The following is a 23,268-nucleotide window of genomic DNA, read 5'->3' on the forward strand; positions in this document are numbered from 1 at the left end:
CTCTCAATAAAATTAGAAAACCAAAAAAGAAGAATAAGCCATACAATTGGGCACACCTTTTGAAGAGAGGGCCTGTTTTCCAGATGTTAGTGTTGCCCACACATCCTCTTGGCGGCTCAGTTATATTTTCCTTCTCAAAGAGCTCCTGGACGGACTGGGCCACCACCGCCACTGCATCGTTGATGTGAGCCGACTCGTTCTTGCCATTGATGAGCTGCAGGCCGATCAAACCTGCAGACCGATCCAATGACAAACACACAATCACTGATCTGAGCAAAGACCCGCCTCTCAGGATCCTTTTGCAATGCTCAAAGTGGGCAAAAACTTATAGGGTCTCTAGTTTAGACATCCTGAATAAAGGTGGTACATCAGTAATAACATTTAATTGCCATGCCTGAAAAAAAAAAAATCTCATCAGGCAGGGCAACATAAATAAATATATCTAGTTTTTGCTACTGATGACCTTTTTACAGCATGTATAAAGAGTCCCTTGAAGTTGGATTTAATGTATCCTTTTCCTGTTATTCAGAAGTTGGGGAATCAAGCAAGCTGTTCCTCGTGTTAAAACAAACAAACAAAAAATGCTATCAGACCAGTCAATAATCCAACTTCAGCTAAGTTTTCTGATTGCAACCAGGTCCAACTGACTTCTGCAAGAAGCCCCAGTGGAAGTGGAGACAATGACAGTACAAAAAAAAAAAAAAAGAAAGATGAAAAATGTTTTCTGAGCAGGGGATTTGTTGTGTAGGGGTGACTGGAAGGGGGAGGGACAAAAAGTTGCTGACCACAAAGTGATACAATGTCGTGAGAGAAAATGATAGATGAGAACAAGAAAGGCTGTTGTAGCTTACCATTCTACCAGCTGCAAAACTCTTCCTTAATAGTTCATTAGAAATCAGGACATTAACATGGCAGAATAGCACAATGAATAGCCAGGAAACACACAATTCAACTGAAGAAAACGGAGTACTGAACACAACACGTTTAAACCTTTAAACACTCCATGCTTAAACGTTTAAACGTTTATCCATCACATGACACACATTAGTTCCACGGTGAAATCACGTACAGTAATGAATCAATTCTTAATGTTTGTAATCCTGTGTTAGTTGTAATTGTCCTTTGAGTAACGCCCGGGTTAACTCGGGTATTGGCCACAGGCCTCAGCTGGATGATGCACTTACCGTCCGGCGCCTCGCTCAGCGCTTTACCCGACATCTCCCGCTCGCCCACCAACCACACGTAGCCCGAGCCTGTCATGTTGAGGAAGCGGGCAGCCTTGTACACAGCGGCGGCGTCTTCCTCGCTGGCAGAAGATGGCGAGGGCATTAGCAGCAAAACATAAAATGAACGCTGAAGAATGATTGAATGAGAGTCGTTTGGAGAAAAAGAGAGACGCTGCAAGTAAGGACAATAAAAGCTGTGTATGAGACCAGGTAAAGTTTTTATGATAGGAAATTATAATTATGCACTTCTTCATATGAGAACTACAATTGTCCTCGCTGACATAGTCCTCTACATTTTGCTCATTCTTGTAAATACATATTGATGTTTAAGTCTGTGTTCACCCGTTTTACATTAATGAATGTACAGTATGTACATAATTTACTTGTGAATGATTTTAAAGATACAGTAACATTTTGTCTTTTAAAGACACAGTAACATTTTGTCTTTTTTATTTTTTTTTTGGTAACTGTAAGCACTGGTCTGAAGCTGAAGGAAACAGCTTTAATGCATACATGTTTCAACTGCGTCTCTTAAGGTGTCTCATATTTTGGCAATTTAGATCTCCATAGAGTGATTGAAATACAGACTTAACATAAAAATGTCAATATAATTTGAAAATAAGAAAGTTACTTTTGTCATACTTGCTTCCAAAAAAAAGGCCAGGCCCAGGTTGGTATCAAATTTGACCATATTTGAATAAGACTGCACCCTATCCTCTGATTGGTTGGTTGAAGACACAACCCAACCTATAAGAACGCAAGTTTTTAATTCATATTTCACATGTTTGGTGAGGCACTATAGGGCCAATATAATATCCCAAATTCTAGAAAAACATTGATGTGGTAACATGTGGCACCTTTAAAATAAACATTTTATTGATTAAATATGTGCGAAATGTAGTACTACTACGATTACGAGCAGGAACATACGTAGGCGTTCATGCTGGTTCAGGATTGCCATGGCAATAACAGTTACATGACTGTCTTTATTATAAACTAGTGTGATCATCAAAACAATATTTAAACTTGCATTTAGATATGCCAGACCTAAACTCATTAAACTATGTGAGTTCATCATTGATTTATTTTATCTAAGTAATTTAAGATTTGTATAATTCTTCGGTTGTTTGTTGTTGTCTTACTGTCTTTACACAGGAAAAATATAGATATTCCATCAAACACGTCTTATTCTTATAAAATGTGATAGCATGACAATGCAATATTTTTTTAGCACTTCCCACTAAATTTACAAAAGTCCTACAAATAATAGTGTAATTGTACTTTCTAGAAGATGTTGAACATCAAATATTTCATCCATCCATCCATTTTTTTGCCACTTATCCTCACGAGGGTCAAGGGGATTGCTGGAGCCTATCCCAGCTGTCACTGGATAGGATGCGGGGTACACCCTGAAGTGGTTGCCAGCCAATCGCAGGGCACATAGAGACAGCCGGATTCACAATCACACCTAGGGGCAATTTAGAATCCCTGATTAATGGATGTTTTTGGGCAGTGGGAGGACACCAGAAGGCGTGGAGAAAACCTACACATGCACGGGGAGAACATGGAAACTTCACACAGGTGGGTCCGGGATCTAACCCTAACCTCAGAACTGTGAGGGCAACGCTTTCCAACTGCTGCACTGTGCCACTGCAAATATTTCGTTTATATAAAAAAAAAAAAAAAGTATCAAGGTGATGGAATTTTGTGAAACATTTTATCAAAGTGAGGAGAGGTGGTACAGAAATGGCTTTTGCAAATGTTGTATTTTGCATGAAACTCTCACCTAGCGGAAAGGATGATGACTCGGGCCTCCAGTTCTTTGGCCTCCAGCAGTAGGGCTGTTAAGTTAGTGTCTTGGCTGAACTGGAGGACTTTCTCTGCCTGTGATCGGGGCAGAAGAAATGTCAAGCCAGCTACTTCCCACGCCTTAGACACCATGATGCCTCTTAACCTGCTTGGTTTGAGCTTGACTGGTTATATTTTATAAGCGGGAGACAAAGATTTATAAAAAAAAAATAAAAATAAAGAATTTAAAAGCGATCCAGTCGGGTACCGGCTGAGTTTAAAAAAAAAAAAAAGAATTAAAAGCTTGAAGGGGGAAAAAACCTTTGCATTTGGTTTTACATGCAAACTGAGGATTATCAAGGCTCCGAAAAAAGGACGTGCATGTGTTAGGTAGGGATAAGAAAAAGGTCAATGCAACCAGGAACTAAAAAGAGGTGAAAGGGGTGAGAGGGATATTTTGCCTCAACAAAAATAGCTGCTGAAAAGTAAGGAAGAAAGTAGCATCCCAGATACGGGTTGATCCCACACTACCAGTTCTCCACAAAGAAAAAAGGCTTGCAAACTCTTTACGTGACAGCGTGAGAGTTCAGAGGACATGCATTCCTTGTTTTACAACTTGAAAATGAAAATGATCAAAGCCAGGGCGCTGCTCACTGATGTTTGTTTTTTTTTTCTTGCTGAAAATGAAACATTTTTCATAGCAAAACCATTCTTTATTTCAACGACATGGGAATTTCTCACAAAAAAAAAAAACACGTGCTACCAAGGGAGTGGAGGGTATTTCTGGGTCGGCCGGTGACCGATTTGGGCTGGTTTTCTAGTTGCTACATTTGGAAAGTTGGTGGGCGGCGTGCATTGACCATGCAAATATACCTTAGGTCCTCGCTTGTTGTCATAGGACAGTTGGTCGAGGTTTTCATAGTTCCTTTTTTTATTCTGATGAGTAATGTGCACAGAGAAAATATGCAGACACAGAAAAATATTATAAACAGTTGAAAATGGAGGGCAGCAAAGCATTCCAACAAATCTCCTCTTGTGGTTCAAATTGGGATCTTTAATTGTGAGGCTTGCAAAGACATCAAGACTGTTGAGAAATTGCGGTTGTACAAACCCGACTTTCAATACAACATATAAAAACGCAGCCAGGATTATTCACGTTTATATAGTCTTAGTTAACTTTCATTCTGAGGTGCTTTCATCTGTTATTACACACAAATATGGATTACATTTAAGATCTTCCTTTATATGTTGAAATGGTTATCACACAACCACATACTGTTCATTACTGGTAACTCACATCATGGAAATCTTCGATCAAAAATGAATTGAAATAATAAATTACAAACTACAGGTTGAACAATTTAGTCGGAGTCCGAGTAGACTTGTCACAAATCATCGTCATCAGTAGTAGTTTGAGCCACACCCCAAAAATCCGGACAACTGAAATGGTGAAAAGGAGTTTAATATTATATCTCGAAAAAATCAGGACTACACTGTTCTCAGTCTTTGCATGTTTTCAGCAATTATCTTCAAATATATGCTTAAGTAGTATAATGCATTTAGAAACAAATCTCTGAATTCGCTTTATGCAGTTTTTCCACCAAATACAGTGGATATAAAAGTTCTAAACACCCTTGGTCGAATGTCAGTTGAATGTCCTTTATGAGACATCAAATGAGACTAATAAATAATTTCCTAACTTTTTCCACCATTATTGCAACCTAAGGTGGAGGTTTTTAGCCATAACACATCTCAAAATCTATGTGTGATACAAAAAAAAAATATGCTGCGAATCAGTCTAACCACTCTTCAGAATAGCAAGCAGGAGGCTGGCTGAAATGCTTCCAACTTTAAACACTATTATTTAGCTAAGTGATTACAATATCTCATCAAACAGTTGCATCACAGTGAGGAGTGAAATTCTTGTATAGAAATGGAACAAATACACTACAACAACATCAAAATCCTACCACTTATTTCCACTAAGTCTTAAAGGCCATAAATGCTTTAAGAATCAAATGTTCTTCTTTTTCTTTCGGCTTGTTCTGTGAGAGGTCGCCACAGCATGTCATCTTTTGCCATCTCAGCCTATCTCGTGCATCTTCCTCTTTAACATCCACTCTCCTCATGTCTTCCCCCACAACATCCATAAACCTTTTCTTTGGTCTTCTTCTCGCTCGTTTGCCTGGCATCTCCAATCCTCAGCACCCTTCTATCAATATACTCACTCTCTTGCCTCTGGACATGTCCAAACCATCAAAGTATACACTCTCGAAACTTGTCCTCCAAGCTTCCAACTTTGGCTGTCCATCTAATGGCCTCATTTCTAATCCTATCCAACCTGCTCACTCCGAGCGAGAACCTCAACATCTCCATTTCTGCCACCTCCAGTTCTGCTTCCTGCTGTTTCTTCAGAGCCACCGTCTCTAATCCGTACATCATGGCTGACCTCACCACTGTTTTGTAAACTTTGCCCTTCGTCCAAGCAGAGACTCTTCTGTCACATAACACACCAGACACCTTCTGCCAGCTGTTCCAACCTGCTTGGACCCGTTTCTTCACTTCCTTACCACACTCACCATTGCTCTGGATTGTTGACCCTAAATATTTGAAGTCCTCCACCCTCGCTATCTCTTCTCCCTGTACCCTCACTCTTCCCCCTCCACCTCTCTCATTCACGCACATATATTCTGTTTTACTTTGGCTAATCTTCATTCCTCTCTTTTCCAGTGCATGTCTCCATCTTTCTAATTGTTCCTCTGCATGCTCCCTGCTTTCACTGCATATCACAATATCATCTGCGAACATCATCGTCCAAGAGGAATCCAGTCTAACCTCGTCTGTCAGCCTATCCATTACTACCGCAAACAGGAAGGGGCTCAGTGCGGAACCCTTATACAGTCCCACCTCCACCTTAAATTCTTCTGACACACCAACGGCACATGTCACCGCTGTTCTGCTGCCCACATGTCCCGTACTATTCTAAGATATTTCTCCACCACACCAGACTTGCGCGTGTCTTTAAGAATCCAATAATATCATCCAATTTAACACTGTGGTGGCCAAACAGGACATGACAAAACAGTGTCAATTGCAATTAAATAAAAAAATAACCCAACGCAAATACACTCCATCAGCAAATAAAGACTAAAAGGGACATTAAGTGACAGTTTATGGATCTCCTTCAACCACTCAGAATTCTAACCTCAATGGAGCAAACAAGTTGATTACAAAAGCTTGACGAAAAAAGTGAAACAACACAATATTTTCCATAGAGAGTGCAATCTTACTCTTGGCTGCCTTCCAGCATGTAGCAATGCCAGCAAAATTATTTCCTAGTGTGGCGCCACCCAATTAGTGTCACATACTGATATGGATTCCTGCCTATGTGCGGTTTACCCACAGCATTAAGTGCAAGCACAGCAGAATATCTTTGGCCTGAAACAACGGAGGCTATCATGGTGGGAGTTGACATTTAGGCTCTACTCACAGTAGTATAAGAATGTTGTTGGGGGTTCATTCAAGGTACAGATACATAATGTTTGAAGGGTTTTGACAGCTGTAGTTTTGATATGCTGCAAGGTCGGCGACTGGGGTGTCGAGGCACGATGATGGGGTTCCTGTGGCTTCCTCCTGGGATTGTTCTTCCTTTTTTTTTTCTGTTTTCCTTTCTCTGTCTGTCCTCACTCAAACCTCATTCTGTCCAAGTGCATTTTCCAATAAATATCCATCACAGTATACACAAAATGACCGCAAAGCATGTACATATCAAACTCCTTGAGGTTCAAAGCCGCTGTCCACCCTAAAGTTTGACAATTTCCACATGCTTAAATGTGTTTTGTTCTTGAATCCTGGTTTCCTCCCGTATTCCAAAACATGCATGTTTGATTAATTGAAGACTTTCAATTTGAATAATTACATGTATTCCCAAGCATTGAATGCTTCACATCTTGTGTAATTGGCGTATGTTAGCATGATGTTTGCGTTTTTATTCAGCTCTAATGGAAAAGAGAGAGATTTGTCCTGATAATTATTTAGAGTTCCGAACATGTCAATTCTTATTTTAGTTTGCAGTTGGTGCTCTGGATGTCTGCACACTTAAAAAAATTTACACACACTGAAAACGTATTTTTGCAAATGCAAATGTTGATTCACAAAGACAGAAAATATCACAGTACCATATTTTTTTGGGGAATGTCCAACATTCATTGTAATGTTGGAGAGAGAAAAAAGGACACATAGTTTATATACTTTTATTTTTGCAATGCATTATTGTACTTCCAATTCTTTTAGTCACATTTAATATCAGAACTATAGGCTGTATTATTTTAGTCTTTTAACTGTAGATGTCATTGTACTTTGAGAGCCATATAATTTCTCTCGCTTTAGCGATACAACACATTAGAAGCCAATAAAATGCCAATTACATGAAACTTGAAAGCTAAACTATTGTATGTTTTCTTTCTCAGGGGATGCTGTAATATTAAAGCCTCTTAAATAATTGATAAATGACATGTGAATCATGAAGTGTTGATGCATTTATCTCAAAGCGCATCTTTTCACTTAGCACCAGTTCTGTATTCCAAATGAGAAGAAATTGTGTAGGTCTTTTTTATTTCAGTGAGAGATTTTCTGAGAGCTCTATTTTTATATCCAGATTCAGACATTCATATTTCATGTTACGTTAGTCACTTTTTGCTCTCTGACTAAGTCGAACGTGTCCAGAACCTCTTTGCTGGTGGTGTCAGTGATCCCCGAGTGACTAAATGACCTCGCTCATGGCTCACCACGTCGCTAAAAATAGTGTCAATTTACTGCATCAGTGCAGCTCCACCAAGTGATTAACCGGAATATTCCGCTTTTAATTAGAGCATAAAGAGATGATGCGGCAGTCCAAATCAATATGATGTTATGTCACGTAAAACACAAGTTTATATGAAAAATTCTATAACTGTTTTACTACTATCAATATACAGCTGTAATTAGCAGATAATAGAGTTAAGTCAAAGGATTTTAAATACTTGGGCTCAACATTACAGAGGAGTCCAAAATCATCTTCCTTTTTTTGTCTCTGTTGTGAGGCATTGTAATTTATTACAGATTGATTTAAAATCAAACAGATTTAGGGTGAAACAAGTCCAATATTGAGCTCCAACTAATGTATTTTTAGTAGTATTTGAAACACACATGGGGAAATGGGATTTAAACCAGGTTTATATGCACTGTTAATCTGGAGGATTAATTTGATTTTGGTGTTTGTGGTTGACAATGCTGGGCATGATAATTCCACAATGTAGTATAAGAGTATATTATTAGTTACTGTCATTTAAAAATAAGTAGTTTTATTACACTATTACAGTCCCTGAATGCTAATATAATTATGTAGGGTACACAGTGGAGGGAGTTCGAAAAGTATACTCAACATTATCTCATTTTCAATGTGGGCCTGCATCTTCATTTACATAATGTGCACATAAAAAAACTTCTTGGGTTCTCATCATAATGCCGTTCACACACACATCCATTCTCTTGCACGCAGGATTTGAGTTTGGGCCAGCTAATTCAAAATGTCAGTTGCACTGTTTAGAATGCAGAGTAGTCCCGTCCATCGTGATGAAAGCGGACATGTTTAAAAAGCCATTTGTTAATCAGCACTGATCCAGGTCACTTATTTCACAGCCTTCCTGTGAATTGCCTCAAGTGAGAGCGTCATGTCGGCCATGTCTTTGCCTTCTGATTTAATTAAACCTCTGAATCGGGACTCATTTCACTCTGATACACAATTACAGCGAAGAGACCCAGAGAGGCACAGTGAGTGTGCAAAGAAAAGAAAAAAAAAGAGATACCCTTGGGTAATTTCATCTTATTAAATCAATGAGGAAGATGCTTTTCTTCCCTTCTTCTTTCACCCTTTTGCATCATTGCAGGTCAAATGAGATTTGCCTGATGGAAGATCAGCGTTTTAGTGACCCACATCCACAGCTCAGAGGCACGGATGCATCCACACTATAGCAAACGGAAATAAGAACATCTAAGAGAAAAATGATTCCTCCCATGACTTCCTCCAAAAGACTCCATAACTTCTGTCTGTGATGGTTCGCAAAGCCTCACATCAAAGTCCACTAATTTGGCTCCCAATGTTGACAGACATGGGATAATTTCGGACTGTGGCGAAAAGCAACGTGAAGATGAGCAAATAAACGCACAAACTTTTGTCAAAAGTCGACCACATTAGACGCTGTTGATGTCTCTTGAATGTTAGCAAATGCTTACACAGTGGTGAGAAAGAGATGTGGCCACGAAACAGAGAGGGAAACAACTACATACAAACTCTGGGAAGTGAGCGGTAGGGTGTCGGGGGGGGGGGGGGTTGTAAATGGACCCAGGAGACAGAACATCTCACCTTGGTTTCTCTCTCCTCCAGGAGCGTCTCCAGCCTCTTCTGAGCAGCTCGACCCTCGTGGTCATCGCTCACAATCAGGATGATATGGTTCCAGTTGAACTCGCGCATCAGGTCAAACCACACGTGCGCCTGGTGCGAGTAGGGGGGGACGGTCCGCAGAAAGGACAGATGGATACTCTGCAATGACCAAGATAGGGATGGAGATTACTTTTTTTTCTAGTATTGGTCAATAATAAACATGAAAAAATACACGTCTTACTAACATCAGCACAAGTTAAAAAAAAAAAAAAACATTAGATTTTGTTATATTGGATTGAATTCACAGTTAACAGTGTCAGAGGTCATTTCTATGTCATTTGTCAGAAAGTTCTCAACCAGGGTTAACCGATGAACAGCATTAATGTCATGATGATTATGTGTTGCAAGTGGAATTTAACAACGCACAAGAGCAGATTCTGCCCTTTAGACCGGTCTAAATAACATTCTTACATACAATGTCAAATCTGGCCTAATACATAAAGACATCTCTGTCCTCTGGGGTGTTTGTCATAACTCAGATGCCATTGTCTCAAGTCAAATGTTGTTTTTTTCTCTAGAAAAAGAAAAATGTTTAGGTAAAAAGGCTGACTCCCCACTACATGACATCTATTAAAAAATCTGTGACCAACTTGGGGCTTGTGGGCACCAGGTTGACCCAGGTGAGCACATAGCAGCCCACAGACATATGTTAAAATGTCTCCCTTGTAATGTTACCTGTTTTGTACCTTATGATGATAATTATAATTTAAGCAGATATTCAGGAGGGTGTTTCTAACTGGTACTTCAGTACACAAGAAGAGGTTGTCAGTTTTAAAAAGTAATAAATAATACCAACAAAGCCACTCAAAGTATTGGCATAGCTTGCAAGGTATTACCAATGTTTTTTAACAATGGCTGTTCATACCTTTTTTTGACAAACCATTGGATTTGTTTTTGAAAATATGACGAACACAATAGGACAAAATGGAGTCCGTAAAAGGTATTATGGAGTCCCATGTCTTAGTTTAATCATTGATTTCATTTTTATGTGGTTTGAATTTCATTTCAAGACTTTTTGAGTTTCAGCATGATGTTGAACTTGCATTATGTGTTAAAATGCCATTATGGAATTCTAAAGCTCAATATATTCAGTTTAATAAAAACAAAAAACAAAGAAAGAAATGAAATGATGTGAAGCAAAAATAACCTTGAGGGTAGATCCAGGAGTCAGAAATTAGTTTGATAACTGTGACATCATCTCCATCATTTTTTACAGTCAATCATTTTGAAAATGGCCCTTGGAGTTTTATTTATGGGATCTCTTTAAAACTTAATTGTTGGCGGTTGCTTCATAAAATCATAATTCAGGTCAAAGATATTATCGATGTCGTTCTTTCAATTTTCCAGCTACGAACATACTCAATCATCCACCCTGTAATGGACAGTGATAGGTTATTTAATCTCGGGAGCTTTTGAAATCCGCCCAAGGGACTTCCTGACTACACGTCTTTCCGTCCACTCTCTTGCTTCCCCCTCCTAGCCTGTCTTTCTTTTATTTCACATTTCATATTGCACATATGTACCTTGTCTGAGTATATGGACATGCGAGTGGTGAGGCCCACCACAGGGATGCGGTAGAAGCCTGCAGTGTAGGAGACAGGTGTCGGAGTCAGGTGGTCATTGGACTGGGGCGGGTGACTCACTAGGATGGCATAAACCTGCGGGAACACATCACTTTATTTACATTTAGACTAAAAAAAAAGGTTTAAGTCCAACTTTTCAATTCCAATTCCAACACTGGTGAGTAGTTTAATACAGTTCACACCTATTGGCAATTGAGAGTTTTCAATCAACCTACCATGCATGTTTTTGGGATTAGGAGGAAACTGGAGCACGTGGTGAAAGAAAACCCATGTAGACATTGGGAGAACATGCAAACTTCACACAGGTGGGGCCGGAATCTGAATCCCGAGCCACGGGAATGTGAAAGGATATGCTAAGCAGTCGGCCACTCGAATAGGAATCAGAATTTAAAGCTGAATTCATCTTTTTACACTCTGGACAAAAATTTACTGTCAATTTATTTTGGTGCTTACCAATGATGTAATAACATCAACATCATCAACCATTTTTAAAATCACATACTGTAATCAACCATTCTCAGACTTCTGAAAGAATACACATGTACTGGGCAATTCATTCAGATTTAGAAGCTGCAAATCTCTTTTTATTTTTATCGTCACATGATTGCAACAAAAACTACCATAGTACTGATCATACAGGCCAGCCTTTCTGAGAAAAAAATGTCCACATGATGATGCACATATTCTTTTTTTTTTTGTTTTTAATGGCAGTAAAGCCCTTTTCGCACAACACTTAAGCAGTGTGAAAGGTCCCTGGGGCAATACACGAAGGCTGTGGTGACTGGCCGGGGTGATATTTGGAACTGCTGTCGTGGCAGCCGACAAGGAAATTGGGAGCTTTTCCCCGGTGAGAAGACTTGCAACTCAGCAAAATGTATTATGGATTGTTGTGAAAGAAAAAACCCTGGCTCTGCTTATTTGAAGGCGGAGGAGGTGACGCAGCAGCTTCAAAAAAGTAACTGTGTGCATCGCATACTAATTTCACAGTAGGATCTCAGAGTTTATAAGCTCTTTCGTGAGGTATACTTTTACAAAAATCACTTTGAGGTGTATTTCAGACTGAGGAAGGAGCGGTTTGAAAGGTTCCTGCAGACACGTTTCTGTATATCATCATCATATTACCCCAAAGCTTGGGATCATGGGAGATCGCTTTTTTTTTTTTTTTTTTTTTTACCTTCCCCTTAGCGCTGTACAATTAATTGAATTTTAATTATAATTAGGATTTTGGCTTCCATGATAAAATGAACCTACTTGTAGATTTTTATTTTTTTTAAACATAAAATGTGGGAACCACTGCAGATGAAAAGTGCAGTGGTTCAGGTGCAGCACTGCCCGCAACTTAGTCAACTACCTGGGGGGCGAATGTATGGTTAAGGGTTCATTAAGGGCCGCAGTGCACTCCGTGTCCAACCTCAAAATAAAAGTTTAAAATCACATTGATGTCCAAAGTAGTAATAAATGAAGGTTTCAGGCACATATTTCACAAGATTTTAAAATCAGGCCCGAGTTTTAGTTGTTTACTGACCAAAACTTTCCAATGCTATGACCTCGAATTTCTTTAGCTATGCACCTTAAACTTGCTCAAACTACAAAAAAAACCAGTTCAGACTGTTGAGTCACACATCGAAAAATGCTGAGACGGTATCAGGTTGTGTCACACCTCTGCGAGGAGGGACACCAAGACCTAAAGAGAAGGAATCAGCGAGGGGGAACCAGACTCACTCCAGATGGCAATGAAGAGTCTGTATCCCAGCGCTGTGTGCCAACTCTTCTGGCATTAAACATCCTTAACTAAGAAAATACTGTCTTCTGATAGTTAATGAGATTGTTAGTATAGCAGACATTAAAGAGAAAGACCTAGTGGACGTTCAGACAGAACTTCACAACTTATTGGGTCAAGCAGAACAACGGAGACGAACTGTCTTTGACACTACACTGACGGGAATTTTCATTAACCCTTAAAAAAAAAATCTCACTTCCAAAGATATTTCTCCCAACCCCGTGCCAAAATATTATTGAATCCCGCTCCCATTATCCCTCACTATTTTTTTATTTTTAATTTTTACTCCCAGTCAGTCATAGTTTGCTTTTGTTCTTCTCTGTAACATTTAATACATAATACGTGTCCACTTTAGTCCCTGTAATAAATGTATTGAAATCCTGAAATGACAGAGAAACAAAACGGTGGTCTTTAAGGTTTCCTATTTTGGCTTTTAAGACTTCACTAGAGTCACTGTCTAACATGGACTGAGTATGAAATTGTCAATTTCATTTAAAAAAACAACTTGGTTTTGTCATACGAGTTTCCAGAAAAGGCGACTCTTACAGCTATTTCTGTTTTGACTGAGTTTTGTATCTGCTTTGTCCATATTTGGCTAAGATCGCCCCCTTCCCTCTGATTGATTGCTTATCTGTAGAAGACCCACTTGTGAGAACACACGTGTTTGTTATGTATACAAACAGGAAAGATGGAGATCTTAGAAAGTGTTGTAGATAAGCTCCCGAAATGTATATGACCTAATCAGGTTTTGTGGTAGAAAAATGTCTGGAACTCGGAAATGTGTGGAAATTTTTAAATTCATATTTCACATTTACTGAGGCAACAAATAGGCTATATTACATGCCAAACACTAGAAAAATTTTGTTTGGATAAAAATATGTCCCCTTTAAGATAGCCAGTACAAGACTGATGGAAGAGATCTAGGACGTGTGCCACAGATCCATGGACTCAGGATACAAAATAAAGAACTTGACTTGAAATCTTGACTATGATAAACCATTAAGTGCACTCAAGAGATTATTTTTTTATTCAGGACAAATTAGGAGTGAACTGTCATTTTGTAGAAAATTTAGAGATGCATTTATCTTGTCAGCACGCACATTTTTGTCAAAAATGCAATCCGACGTGTGCCTCCATCTCCACAAAGCTTAAGCCTTTTACACTAAACAGTTTCACCTTGCTTTCACCAGTTAACTATCCACAAAATAAATGTCACCATGTGTTACCGTTAAGTGCCAAACCTAGCCTGGCCTTCAAAAATTTGTCAGAAAATAATTATATTGAAAATTACATATTCTTCGATGGTAGTAAATAGAGTGCACTTATTTAGAGCTTTACTCCAGAAGGGGCCTAATGCCCTTTGCAAAACCTCACATTCATCCACCAGTGGGCAGCTGCTGCCATGCAAAGGCGGTGCCAGGCCTAATGGAGGGAAAATAGGGTTCAGTGTCTTACCCAAGCGCACATTGACAGCAAAGATTAGGACTTGAAATTTAATCCGGCAACCCTTCAGTAACTGAACAACCTGCCGAACAAACTGAGGCAAAATCGCCCACCATTACACTCTGAGCTGGTAAGGTAAACCATCAATACACAAGTTGGACTTAATGCCACTCATCAATGACGTGAGGAGGTCCAAATACACAATTTCACACTCACAGTATCAGACAATGAAATATACATAAGCAATGCTGTTATTAAAATAATATAAAGCACAAAAAAATCAAAGTCGTATTTTGACTGCAGTACATTCAACATGCTCTGGCATTATCTATATAATAACTATTAGCAAAACTAAAAAGCAGTGCATGACATTTAATGGAAATATTGCTTAATTCTTCTCTGGGCAAGACCATGTTTATCATGTTGCTTTAGTTTCATCCACATTTTTTCCCCGTGTCCAGTCCACTTAATTCCTGTCAGTGACAGCACCTCAAAAAAATAATAGACCCACTTCACATTTAAAATGCTTCAATACAATGTTGCCATCAAAAGACAATGATCATTTGCATCTGATCGGTAATCTACCTTTCACTTGTAATGTTGATTATGTTGTGATTAACATCATAATACATCCAGTTTTGCATGTACTACTGGAAAATCTTATATAAAGTCAATGTACATTGATCTACGATTCAGTGAAATCATCAGATAAAAAGAAAAGAAAAAACTGTTCCCATTTTTCAAAACGCTTTCATTTTGCAGTCCAACAGATGTAAATTAATTTGGATCGGTTTTAGACTAATACCCCCACAAACACCACCAGCTACACACTCCGAAAAGAAATAATCTGACTGGATAAATTCCAGAAATTCTTTTTAATCGTGGAGAAAGAGGAATGAAGTTGGCGTGTGCGCAGCCATGGATTATTAGATGCGAGCAGCCCATATGTTTGGGTCAAAAAAACAGAATTACCATCCAAGGATTGCTTGTGGGCATCTACTCCTCCATCTGCCACAGACTTTCTCTCTCAGTGACTGTTATCGCCCGCAAGCCAAACTCAGAGGATTAAAACTTTAATTCACGCCGCCTAAATCAGGCCCAGGATGACTGCATCCAGCTTCATGACTGTTGTTGCAATAAGCACGAGAACGACTTCCCATTTTAACAGGCAGTAATGTAAGGTTTTTAAAAATCGTGTTAAGTATTACATGAGCGTATGGTTGGAGTGTTGTACAACTCTCCAAGGTACTAACCATGCATTACTTATGGAATGTGTTTAGTTGGCTCAATCGGTACGCCACTCGGTTAAATATAATTATAATGCAGAAAGACATGTTGTAATTAAGCCTCATTTAAAAGCAGGATTACATGTTACAACACTGGCAATCAAACAGATTGTCACTGAGAGTAAGCCACCCCAAATGTCATTTCTCCAACTATCACTGTTGGTTATCGCACAGCACATGCACCGCCTGTCAGGCTGCATATAATAGTCCAAGGCATTTTTTTTTTACCATTTTCACTCCTCACTGCATGTCATTGCACTTCACTGGATCTGCAGCTGTGTTGATCTGAAATGTACGTAGAGTTGGCCCTACGTGCAAGATATTCCACTGAATCAAAGCATATTATCTGTAGGGGGGAGTTGTGTCGGTCAGAAATGAACAGATTTGTGGTTGGTGTTACATTTGGAAAGGATGCCAAATTGGCATCTGAGGTCATATCTTACTCTACAGTAGTGTTCAAAATAATAGCAGCCCAATGTGACTAACCACTTTTGAGTATTTAAACACATGACTAGGAGGCGCAGTAGATTCTCAGAAAACCAAAAAGACCCAACATTCATCATTTACTCACTCTTAAGACAATTTTTTGAAAGGGGTGTGTGTAAAAATAGCAGTGTGGCATTTAATCATTGAGGTCATCAGTTTTGTAAAAAAAAAAACAGGTGTGAATCAGGTGACCCCTATTTAAGGATGAAGTCAGCACCAAATGATAATGCATTTCTCCTTGAAAGCCTGAGAAAAATGAGTCGTTCAACACATTGTCCAGAAGAGCAGTGTACTTTGATGAAAAGTTTGATTGCGGAGGTGCAAAAAATTACAGTCAGTTCAGCTAAAGTGATCTCAAACACCTTAAATGGAGAGCAACACCAGAGACAAGTGGCAGAAAACCAAAGACAACCATCAAAATGGATGGTTGAATAACCAGCATGGCAAAGACTCAGGCAATGATCTGTTCCAGGATGATCAAAGACAGTCTGGAGTTACCCATAAGTACTGTGACAGTGAGAAGATGTTTGTGTGAAGCCAATCTATTTACAAGAATCCCCCACAAAGTTCCTCTGTTAAAAAAATCGCATGTGTTGAAGAGGCTACAGGAGCCAAAGAACACATAAACTGGCCTAAAGAGAAATGGAGGAACATTTTGTGGTGTGATGAGAGTAAAATTGTTCTTTTTGGGTCCAGGGTTTGCAGATAGTTTGTGAGACGACCCCCAAACATCGAATTTAAGACACAGTACACAGTGAAGACAGTGAAGCATTGTGGCGCAAGCGTCATGATATGGGCATGTTTCTCCTACTGTGGTGTTCGGCCTATTTATCCCAGACCAGGGCTCATGGATCTGTTGGCGCATGTCAAAATACTTGAAGAGGTCATGTTGCCTTATGGTAAAGAAGACATGCCTTTGAATTTTTTTTTTTCAACAAGACAATAACCCCAAACACAACAGTAAACATGTATTGGTTCCAAACCAACAAAATTAATGTCATGGAGTGGCCAGCCCAATTCCTGGACCTTAATCCAATCGAGAACATGTGGGGTGATTAAAAAAAAAGCTATTTCTGAAGCAAAACTAAGAAATGTAAATGAATTGTGGAATGTTGTCAAGGAATCTTGGAGTGGAAGAATAGCTGAAATGTACCACAAGTTGATTGACTCCATGCAACACAGGTGTGAAGCGGTTAAAAAATCTAAAAAAATGGTGGTCATACTGCTAAATATTAATTTAGTAATTTACAGGATTGGTAAATTCTATAAATAAAAAAAGTTTGTACAAAATAATTTCGAGTTTGTAAAGTCAACGGCAGATTGCTATTTTTTTCAACACACCCCTTTCAACAAATTGCCTAATTGCACACCCTTAAGAGTGTGTGTATCATGAATGGTGAGTCTTGGATTATTATTTTTTTTTTTTTGACAATCTACTGCATATAATGGTAACTTGTTTGACACGTAGCAATTAAAAAATATACTGAAAATGTGGTTGCTCACACTAATAAATGTACATGTATCCATTTTTCGAGTTGCTTATCCTCACAAGGATCGCTGGAGCCTTAAATATATATATACATATATATATCCTTTTTCTGAGTCACGATTTTTTTAGGGGGGCTTCAGCACTATGTCAAATTAAATTATGTCAAATATTTGCACGCAATAAAATATGATTACCCATAAATGCAATGTGATTGAACATTTGATCTAATTAATTAATTTGATAAAAATTATAGTCATATTCCAGTATAGTGCCTTCAACATTCAGTTAAACCTGAAAAATTATTTTAATGGTTATTGTCCTCCCTATTATGATTTAAAAGTGGCTTTACAATAGGATTATAGAGTTGATAAATGTTGCATCACATCATTATCAGCTATCATAATTTTGCATAAATTGAATCAAGCTGTATTGGGCAGGGCAGCGTATAAGTGGTTAGCACCACCTCCTCACAGCTTTGAGGTTGGAGTTCAAATTTGGGCCGTTGGGTAGCCCAAGTACCACGGCTACCTCCAAAATACCAACAACACGTATGTGAGGTTCATTGAAGTCTGTAAATTGTCCTTATGGTGAAAATGTGAGCATGAAAGTTTGATTTTTTTTTTTATGTGCCTTCGATATGCAGAGTGTACCCCATCTCTCAGCAGCATATGCTCTAGATAATCCGTTACCTGAATGGGTATAAGCGGTATAAAAAATGGATGGATGAATGAATGGATGGATGAGCCTGAAGTCTGTAACTATGCAGAAATCAGAGAAGATGGTGTAACCATGGTAACCGTGGAAAAAAGAAAAGAGAGAATAACGTATACAGCACAGGTAATGTTTTGTGATCCCCACCTAACTTATTTCATTTCAAGATTTGCTTCAAAACGCCTCTCAACACAATTTTTGAGTCGAGTTGAAAATTCAGTCCAGATATCGAGCTAAATTAGGCAGCTTGACATACCTGACTGGATATGAGGTCCTCACACACAGACAGAGCCATCTGGATGGCGTTGGGTTTATGCGTGACGGAGATGGCCGTGAGCTTAAATTTGTCCCGTCCGTAGACTTGGTTGGCTTGGGTCACTGCGTCTTTGAAGACCTGCTCGTACCTCTTTTGGCTCAGGACGGCTCCGATGTTGACAATTTTCGGCTCGCATCCGGCCCGCGCACACGAGCACCAGACGAGCACCGCCAACAGAAAGAGCCGCATCGTTTGCGCCAGGAGCCCTGTCAAACGGAAACCTCCAGCCCGCGCACTTCTCTCCCCGGTGCAGGCGGCTCGGCTCGAGCAGCTTCTGGACGGCAGCGCGACTCGGACAGTCGGGTGCAGGCACGACGCGAGTGGGCGGTGTGATCGGGGAGCGATGGAGGGAGGGTGGCCAAAAGTGTGAGAATACTGAAAAAGCTGAGAATTTAGCGGCAATGCGGAGGACTGAGCGCGATCATCTTAGACGCGGGCTGTGAAGAAACATCTTGCACCTTTTCTCCCGTGGAAAACGTTTTCATTGCGAGCTACAGCGTCTCGTCAAGTGTGTATCGCTGGGTGTTCTCAGTGGGGGCCGATTTCGACGAAGCTTCCTTGCAAGTCGCTCCCGGCTAAGCGGCTGCTGTCCTTGGTTCTGACAGCTGTGCACGCGCACTTTGGTGCTCCTGCGCGCTCCCGCCAGGCGCTACCCACTTTTTGGCCTTCTTTTTGAATGTTGCGTGTTGGCGTGATGTGCCGCCAGTGATTCTGAGCTCGGCATAGAGTATACAGCTGTTCCCCAAGCAAAATTGAGCCAAAGCAAAATTGAGCAAGCAAAAAAAAAAAAAAAATCATCAGGCTGGCGCACAACCCAATCTTAATCTTATCTTAAAAGATATTTTGCATTATATTTAGATATTTTTAAAAACAGTATACACGACTATTTTTTCCCATAATACCATGAATACTTTTAGCCATGGGTGCCCTTTTTTGACTTGATACACCTGCCCCCAAAAATGTCTATGCTAAGGTACCCTGCCAACTGCTAAAATCTGTTTTTATTGTCTTGCTTGCTGAATAGAAAGGCCATTAATGAGATAACAAGTCATTGCCATCAATCTTCCCATCTGTCATACACTTACTGCCCCACGCAAATTGTGCTCCTTATCGTTAGTGACAGAAGGCCGGCTTTGGAAGTGTGTAATCTCCGGTTCAAGTGAATGTTCTGAGCCTCCTCACTGCTGGATACAGGAGCTGAATCAACTTCATGGTTACCTAGGAAACAAGAATCTCTCTCCCTCTCAATCTCTCACACGCACTAACAAAATGGAAGTAGTCACAAACTCAATGTGTGAACAAGTCAAACACACATTTGTTCTTTTGCTTAAATTATTAACAGTCAAATGAATATTGTCACCCGGGGGTGCTCAGCTCTGGGCCATGGTGGGTTTATTCCAGGCACGTTAATATTACCAACAAATGCTACAACTTAAAAAGATGCTTGAAAAGGAGGATAGTATAAGAATCATCAAACAGTGTGCTGAATTATAAATCAGTCAACACACTGGTGTCTCTTGGTGTTGCAGGGAGGTGATGAATTAATCACGAGGAAGAACAATTCACCATTCACCATTAGCAAGCTCGGAGTTAACAGCATTCGATTTAATTTATCTCTTGTGAGAATTTAGCTCAATTCAGTTAATTTTATTTATACATGTCACTGTCCCTATTATTTGTAAATGCATATTCCACAACAAGCAACAATAATAATAATGATGGTAACGACAGAGTAAAAGTCCAAAAGTCAAGGGCTCTACTAGATGCATGTAAGACAAAAAAAGAAAAAAATACAGACTTCTTGGCTTTTTGTTTTTTGTTTTTTTTATTTTCATGCATTTTGAAATAATGGTCATACCAAAGAGGACAGGTTTGATGAGGACCATAATACCAAAATGGAAAATATCATGGAACAGACAGGCAGTTTGACACAAGTTGAATACTATACATTACATATATCAATTTATCTTTGATTTGGTTGGACAACAAAACAAAATTTCAAATTGTATTTTTCAATTCATTATCAATAGGCAGCACGGTGATGTGGATATAAAACGTTGGCCTCACAGTTCTGAGGCCCAGGGTTCAATCCTGGCCCTGCCTGTGTTCTCCCCATGTCTGGGCGGGTTTACTCTGGACACTCCGGTTTCCTCTCACATCCCAAAAATATGCATTATTTGGGGACTCTCAATTGCCCTTAGGTGTGATTGTGAGTGTTACTGTTGTCTGTCTCTGTGTGCCCTGCGATTGGCTGGCTACCAGTTCAGCGCGTACCCAATGACAACTGGGATTGGCTCCAGCACTCCCACAACCCTTGTAAGGACAAGCGGCTCAGAAAATGGATGGATGGATTTTTTTTAAACCTGTCTTTTTCAGAATGGTGGATCTGTATGTCTTTTGCTGGAAAAGTTTTGGTGTACAACAGGGATGTTTGAAATGCTCCCTCTGCTTATTTGTAAGCTTTTCTTTCTATTATTATTATTATGATGATGTTTATTGAAAATCCAGCCAGAGAGAAATGGGTTTAAGGGGAATGACAGAGGGATAAAGAGGGAAAGGGGACTAGGGGTGAAAAAAAACACAGCAGAACAATAGTGAGACAGATATTTGAACACAACTAACATAACAGGAGTAACGGGAGTGCTGGAGACCAGCACACCAACAGTCGCAGTCACAATCACACCTCAGGGCAATTTAGAGTCCCCAAATAAATCATGTTTTGGGATGTAGGAGGAAACTGGAGTGCCCAAAGAAATGCACAAGAAGAACATGCAAATTCCATACAGGTGGGAATGAGATTTGAACCCTGCTCTTCAGAACTGTGTGGCCAACACTCTAATCAGTTGCACAACCATGCTACTAGGTTTAAAAAAATCCATCCATCCATCAATTTTTTAGTCGCTTTTCCTCACGAGTGTCGCGGGAGTGCTGGAGCCTATCCCACCTGTCAACGGGCAGGATGCGGGGTACACCCTGAACTGGTTGCCAGCCAATCGCAGGGCACATCGAGACAAACAGCCACACTCAGAATCACACCTCGGGGCAATTTAGAGTGTCCAATTAGTGTTGCATCTTTTTGGGAGGTGGGAGGAAACAGTAGTGTCCGGAGAAAACCCATGCAGGCACGGGGAGAACATGCAAACTCCACAGAGGCAGGTCTGGAATTGAAGCTGGAACCTTAGAACTGTGAGGCCAACACTTTCCAGATGCTGCACCATGCTGCCAGGTTTAAAAATATATACAATAATTGTAAAAAGTAATGCTAACTAGAAAACCTTTCCAGAAGAAACAATTTTGTATGATGCAGCAACATCAAAATTAATTAGTTGTTATTATGTTTTAGGCCACTTTTTGTTTCACATTTGATTTATCCAATGTCAAGATCAAATAACAATTATTTTACCAGTTTACAGATGTTTGTGTAATATGTATTAAGCAACAGAGCGATCTGAAGGATTATGTCAGAACCCAGAATGAACTAACTTCAAATTCAGAAATGGTCAATAAAAGCAGAAAAATACTGACCTCAATATAATCCTGGAGGATGCATTTGGGATTAGCCTTTAAAATTTGTAATTGTGAAAAATGAAGTGAAACAGACAATGACTTTTTTTTTCTATTCATGTCCTGCAGCTTTTAGCATGATATCAGATGCAGGTAGAGATATGCATGGCTCCAGTCTAAACACAAAAGCAAAGAAATGTGGCAAATTTAATCTTAATCTTACATTTGCAGATCAACATATACTGGGGGGAGGCGACGCATTTTTCCTTTTGAAGAAAATCTATTCAGTTTGCCTTATTGTACTCTTCACTCTTCCAGATTGGTAAATTTATCCATCCATCCATTCATCCATTTTCTGAGCTGCTTACCCTCACCAGGGTCACGGGAGTGCTGCAGCCTTTCCCAGCTATCATTGAGCAGGAGGCAGGGTACACCCCGAACTGGTTGTCAGCCAATTGCAGTGTCCCAATTTATTTCAAAATTAAAAAAAAAAAAATGAAACTCTGCAGGGTCCTGGGGGAAAACTACCATACAGCAGCGGGTCAGTAATTAGCATCCATGCCTTAATGTGACACAGTGTTGCAGCTGTAAAACGTTGGCCTGACAGTTCTGAGGACCCGGGTACAATCCCGGCCCTCCCTGTGTGGAGTTTGCATGTTCTTCCTGTGCCTGTGTGGGTTTTCTCCGGGCACTACGGTTTCCTCCCACATCCTAAAAACATGCAACACTAATTGGACACTCTAAATTGCCCCTAGGTGTGATTGTGAGTGTGACTGTTTGCCTCTATGTGCCCCGCAATTGGCTGGCAACCAGTTCAGGGTGCACCCTGTCTCCTGCCCTAGGAGGCTTCAGCACTTGCTGCAACACTTGTGAGGATAAGCGTCTAAGAAAATGGATGGATGGATGGTTGCCTTGATGTGACTGCACCAGACAATTTGCTTTCAACTCACTACTTATTGGATAGCCCAGCAGTGATAAGACTCCCTGTTAAATGAGGGTGAGAAGCCTTCCTCTGCTTCTATTTCCGCCCACTCTCACATCAGTTAGATTGAATCAACCCGCTTTGGAGCCATTACATAAGTTTCCTCTGAGTTTGGAAGAGGCCGTCTCACTCAGTGAGACTGAAGCACAACAAAAGTGCAAGCTGCAGAGCAGGCAGAAGTCAACGTGGGCTT

General features: G+C 39.9%; 1 protein-coding gene across 3 annotated transcripts in view; it reads right to left on the minus strand.

Annotated features, from left to right (window-relative positions):
* LOC133491153 (glutamate receptor ionotropic, NMDA 1) overlaps positions 1-18,778 on the minus strand; it is a 41,233-nt gene extending 22,455 nt beyond the window's left edge. For all 3 annotated transcript variants that reach the window (XM_061802058.1, XM_061802057.1, XM_061802055.1), the window contains exons 1-7: positions 18,530-18,778; positions 11,019-11,153; positions 9,418-9,594; positions 3,888-3,950; positions 3,013-3,110; positions 1,185-1,306; positions 57-231 (exon numbers count right to left, since the gene is read on the minus strand). In XM_061802058.1, coding sequence (XP_061658042.1) covers positions 57-231; positions 1,185-1,306; positions 3,013-3,110; positions 3,888-3,950; positions 9,418-9,594; positions 11,019-11,153; positions 18,530-18,778 — 1,019 coding nt within the window. The remainder of the gene's footprint in view (positions 1-56; positions 232-1,184; positions 1,307-3,012; positions 3,111-3,887; positions 3,951-9,417; positions 9,595-11,018; positions 11,154-18,529) is intronic.
* Between the last annotated feature and the right edge of the window lie 4,490 nt (positions 18,779-23,268).

The sequence above is a fragment of the Syngnathoides biaculeatus genome, chromosome 17, assembly GCF_019802595.1.
Source record: "Syngnathoides biaculeatus isolate LvHL_M chromosome 17, ASM1980259v1, whole genome shotgun sequence".
NCBI classification, from domain to species: Eukaryota; Metazoa; Chordata; class Actinopteri; order Syngnathiformes; family Syngnathidae; genus Syngnathoides; species Syngnathoides biaculeatus.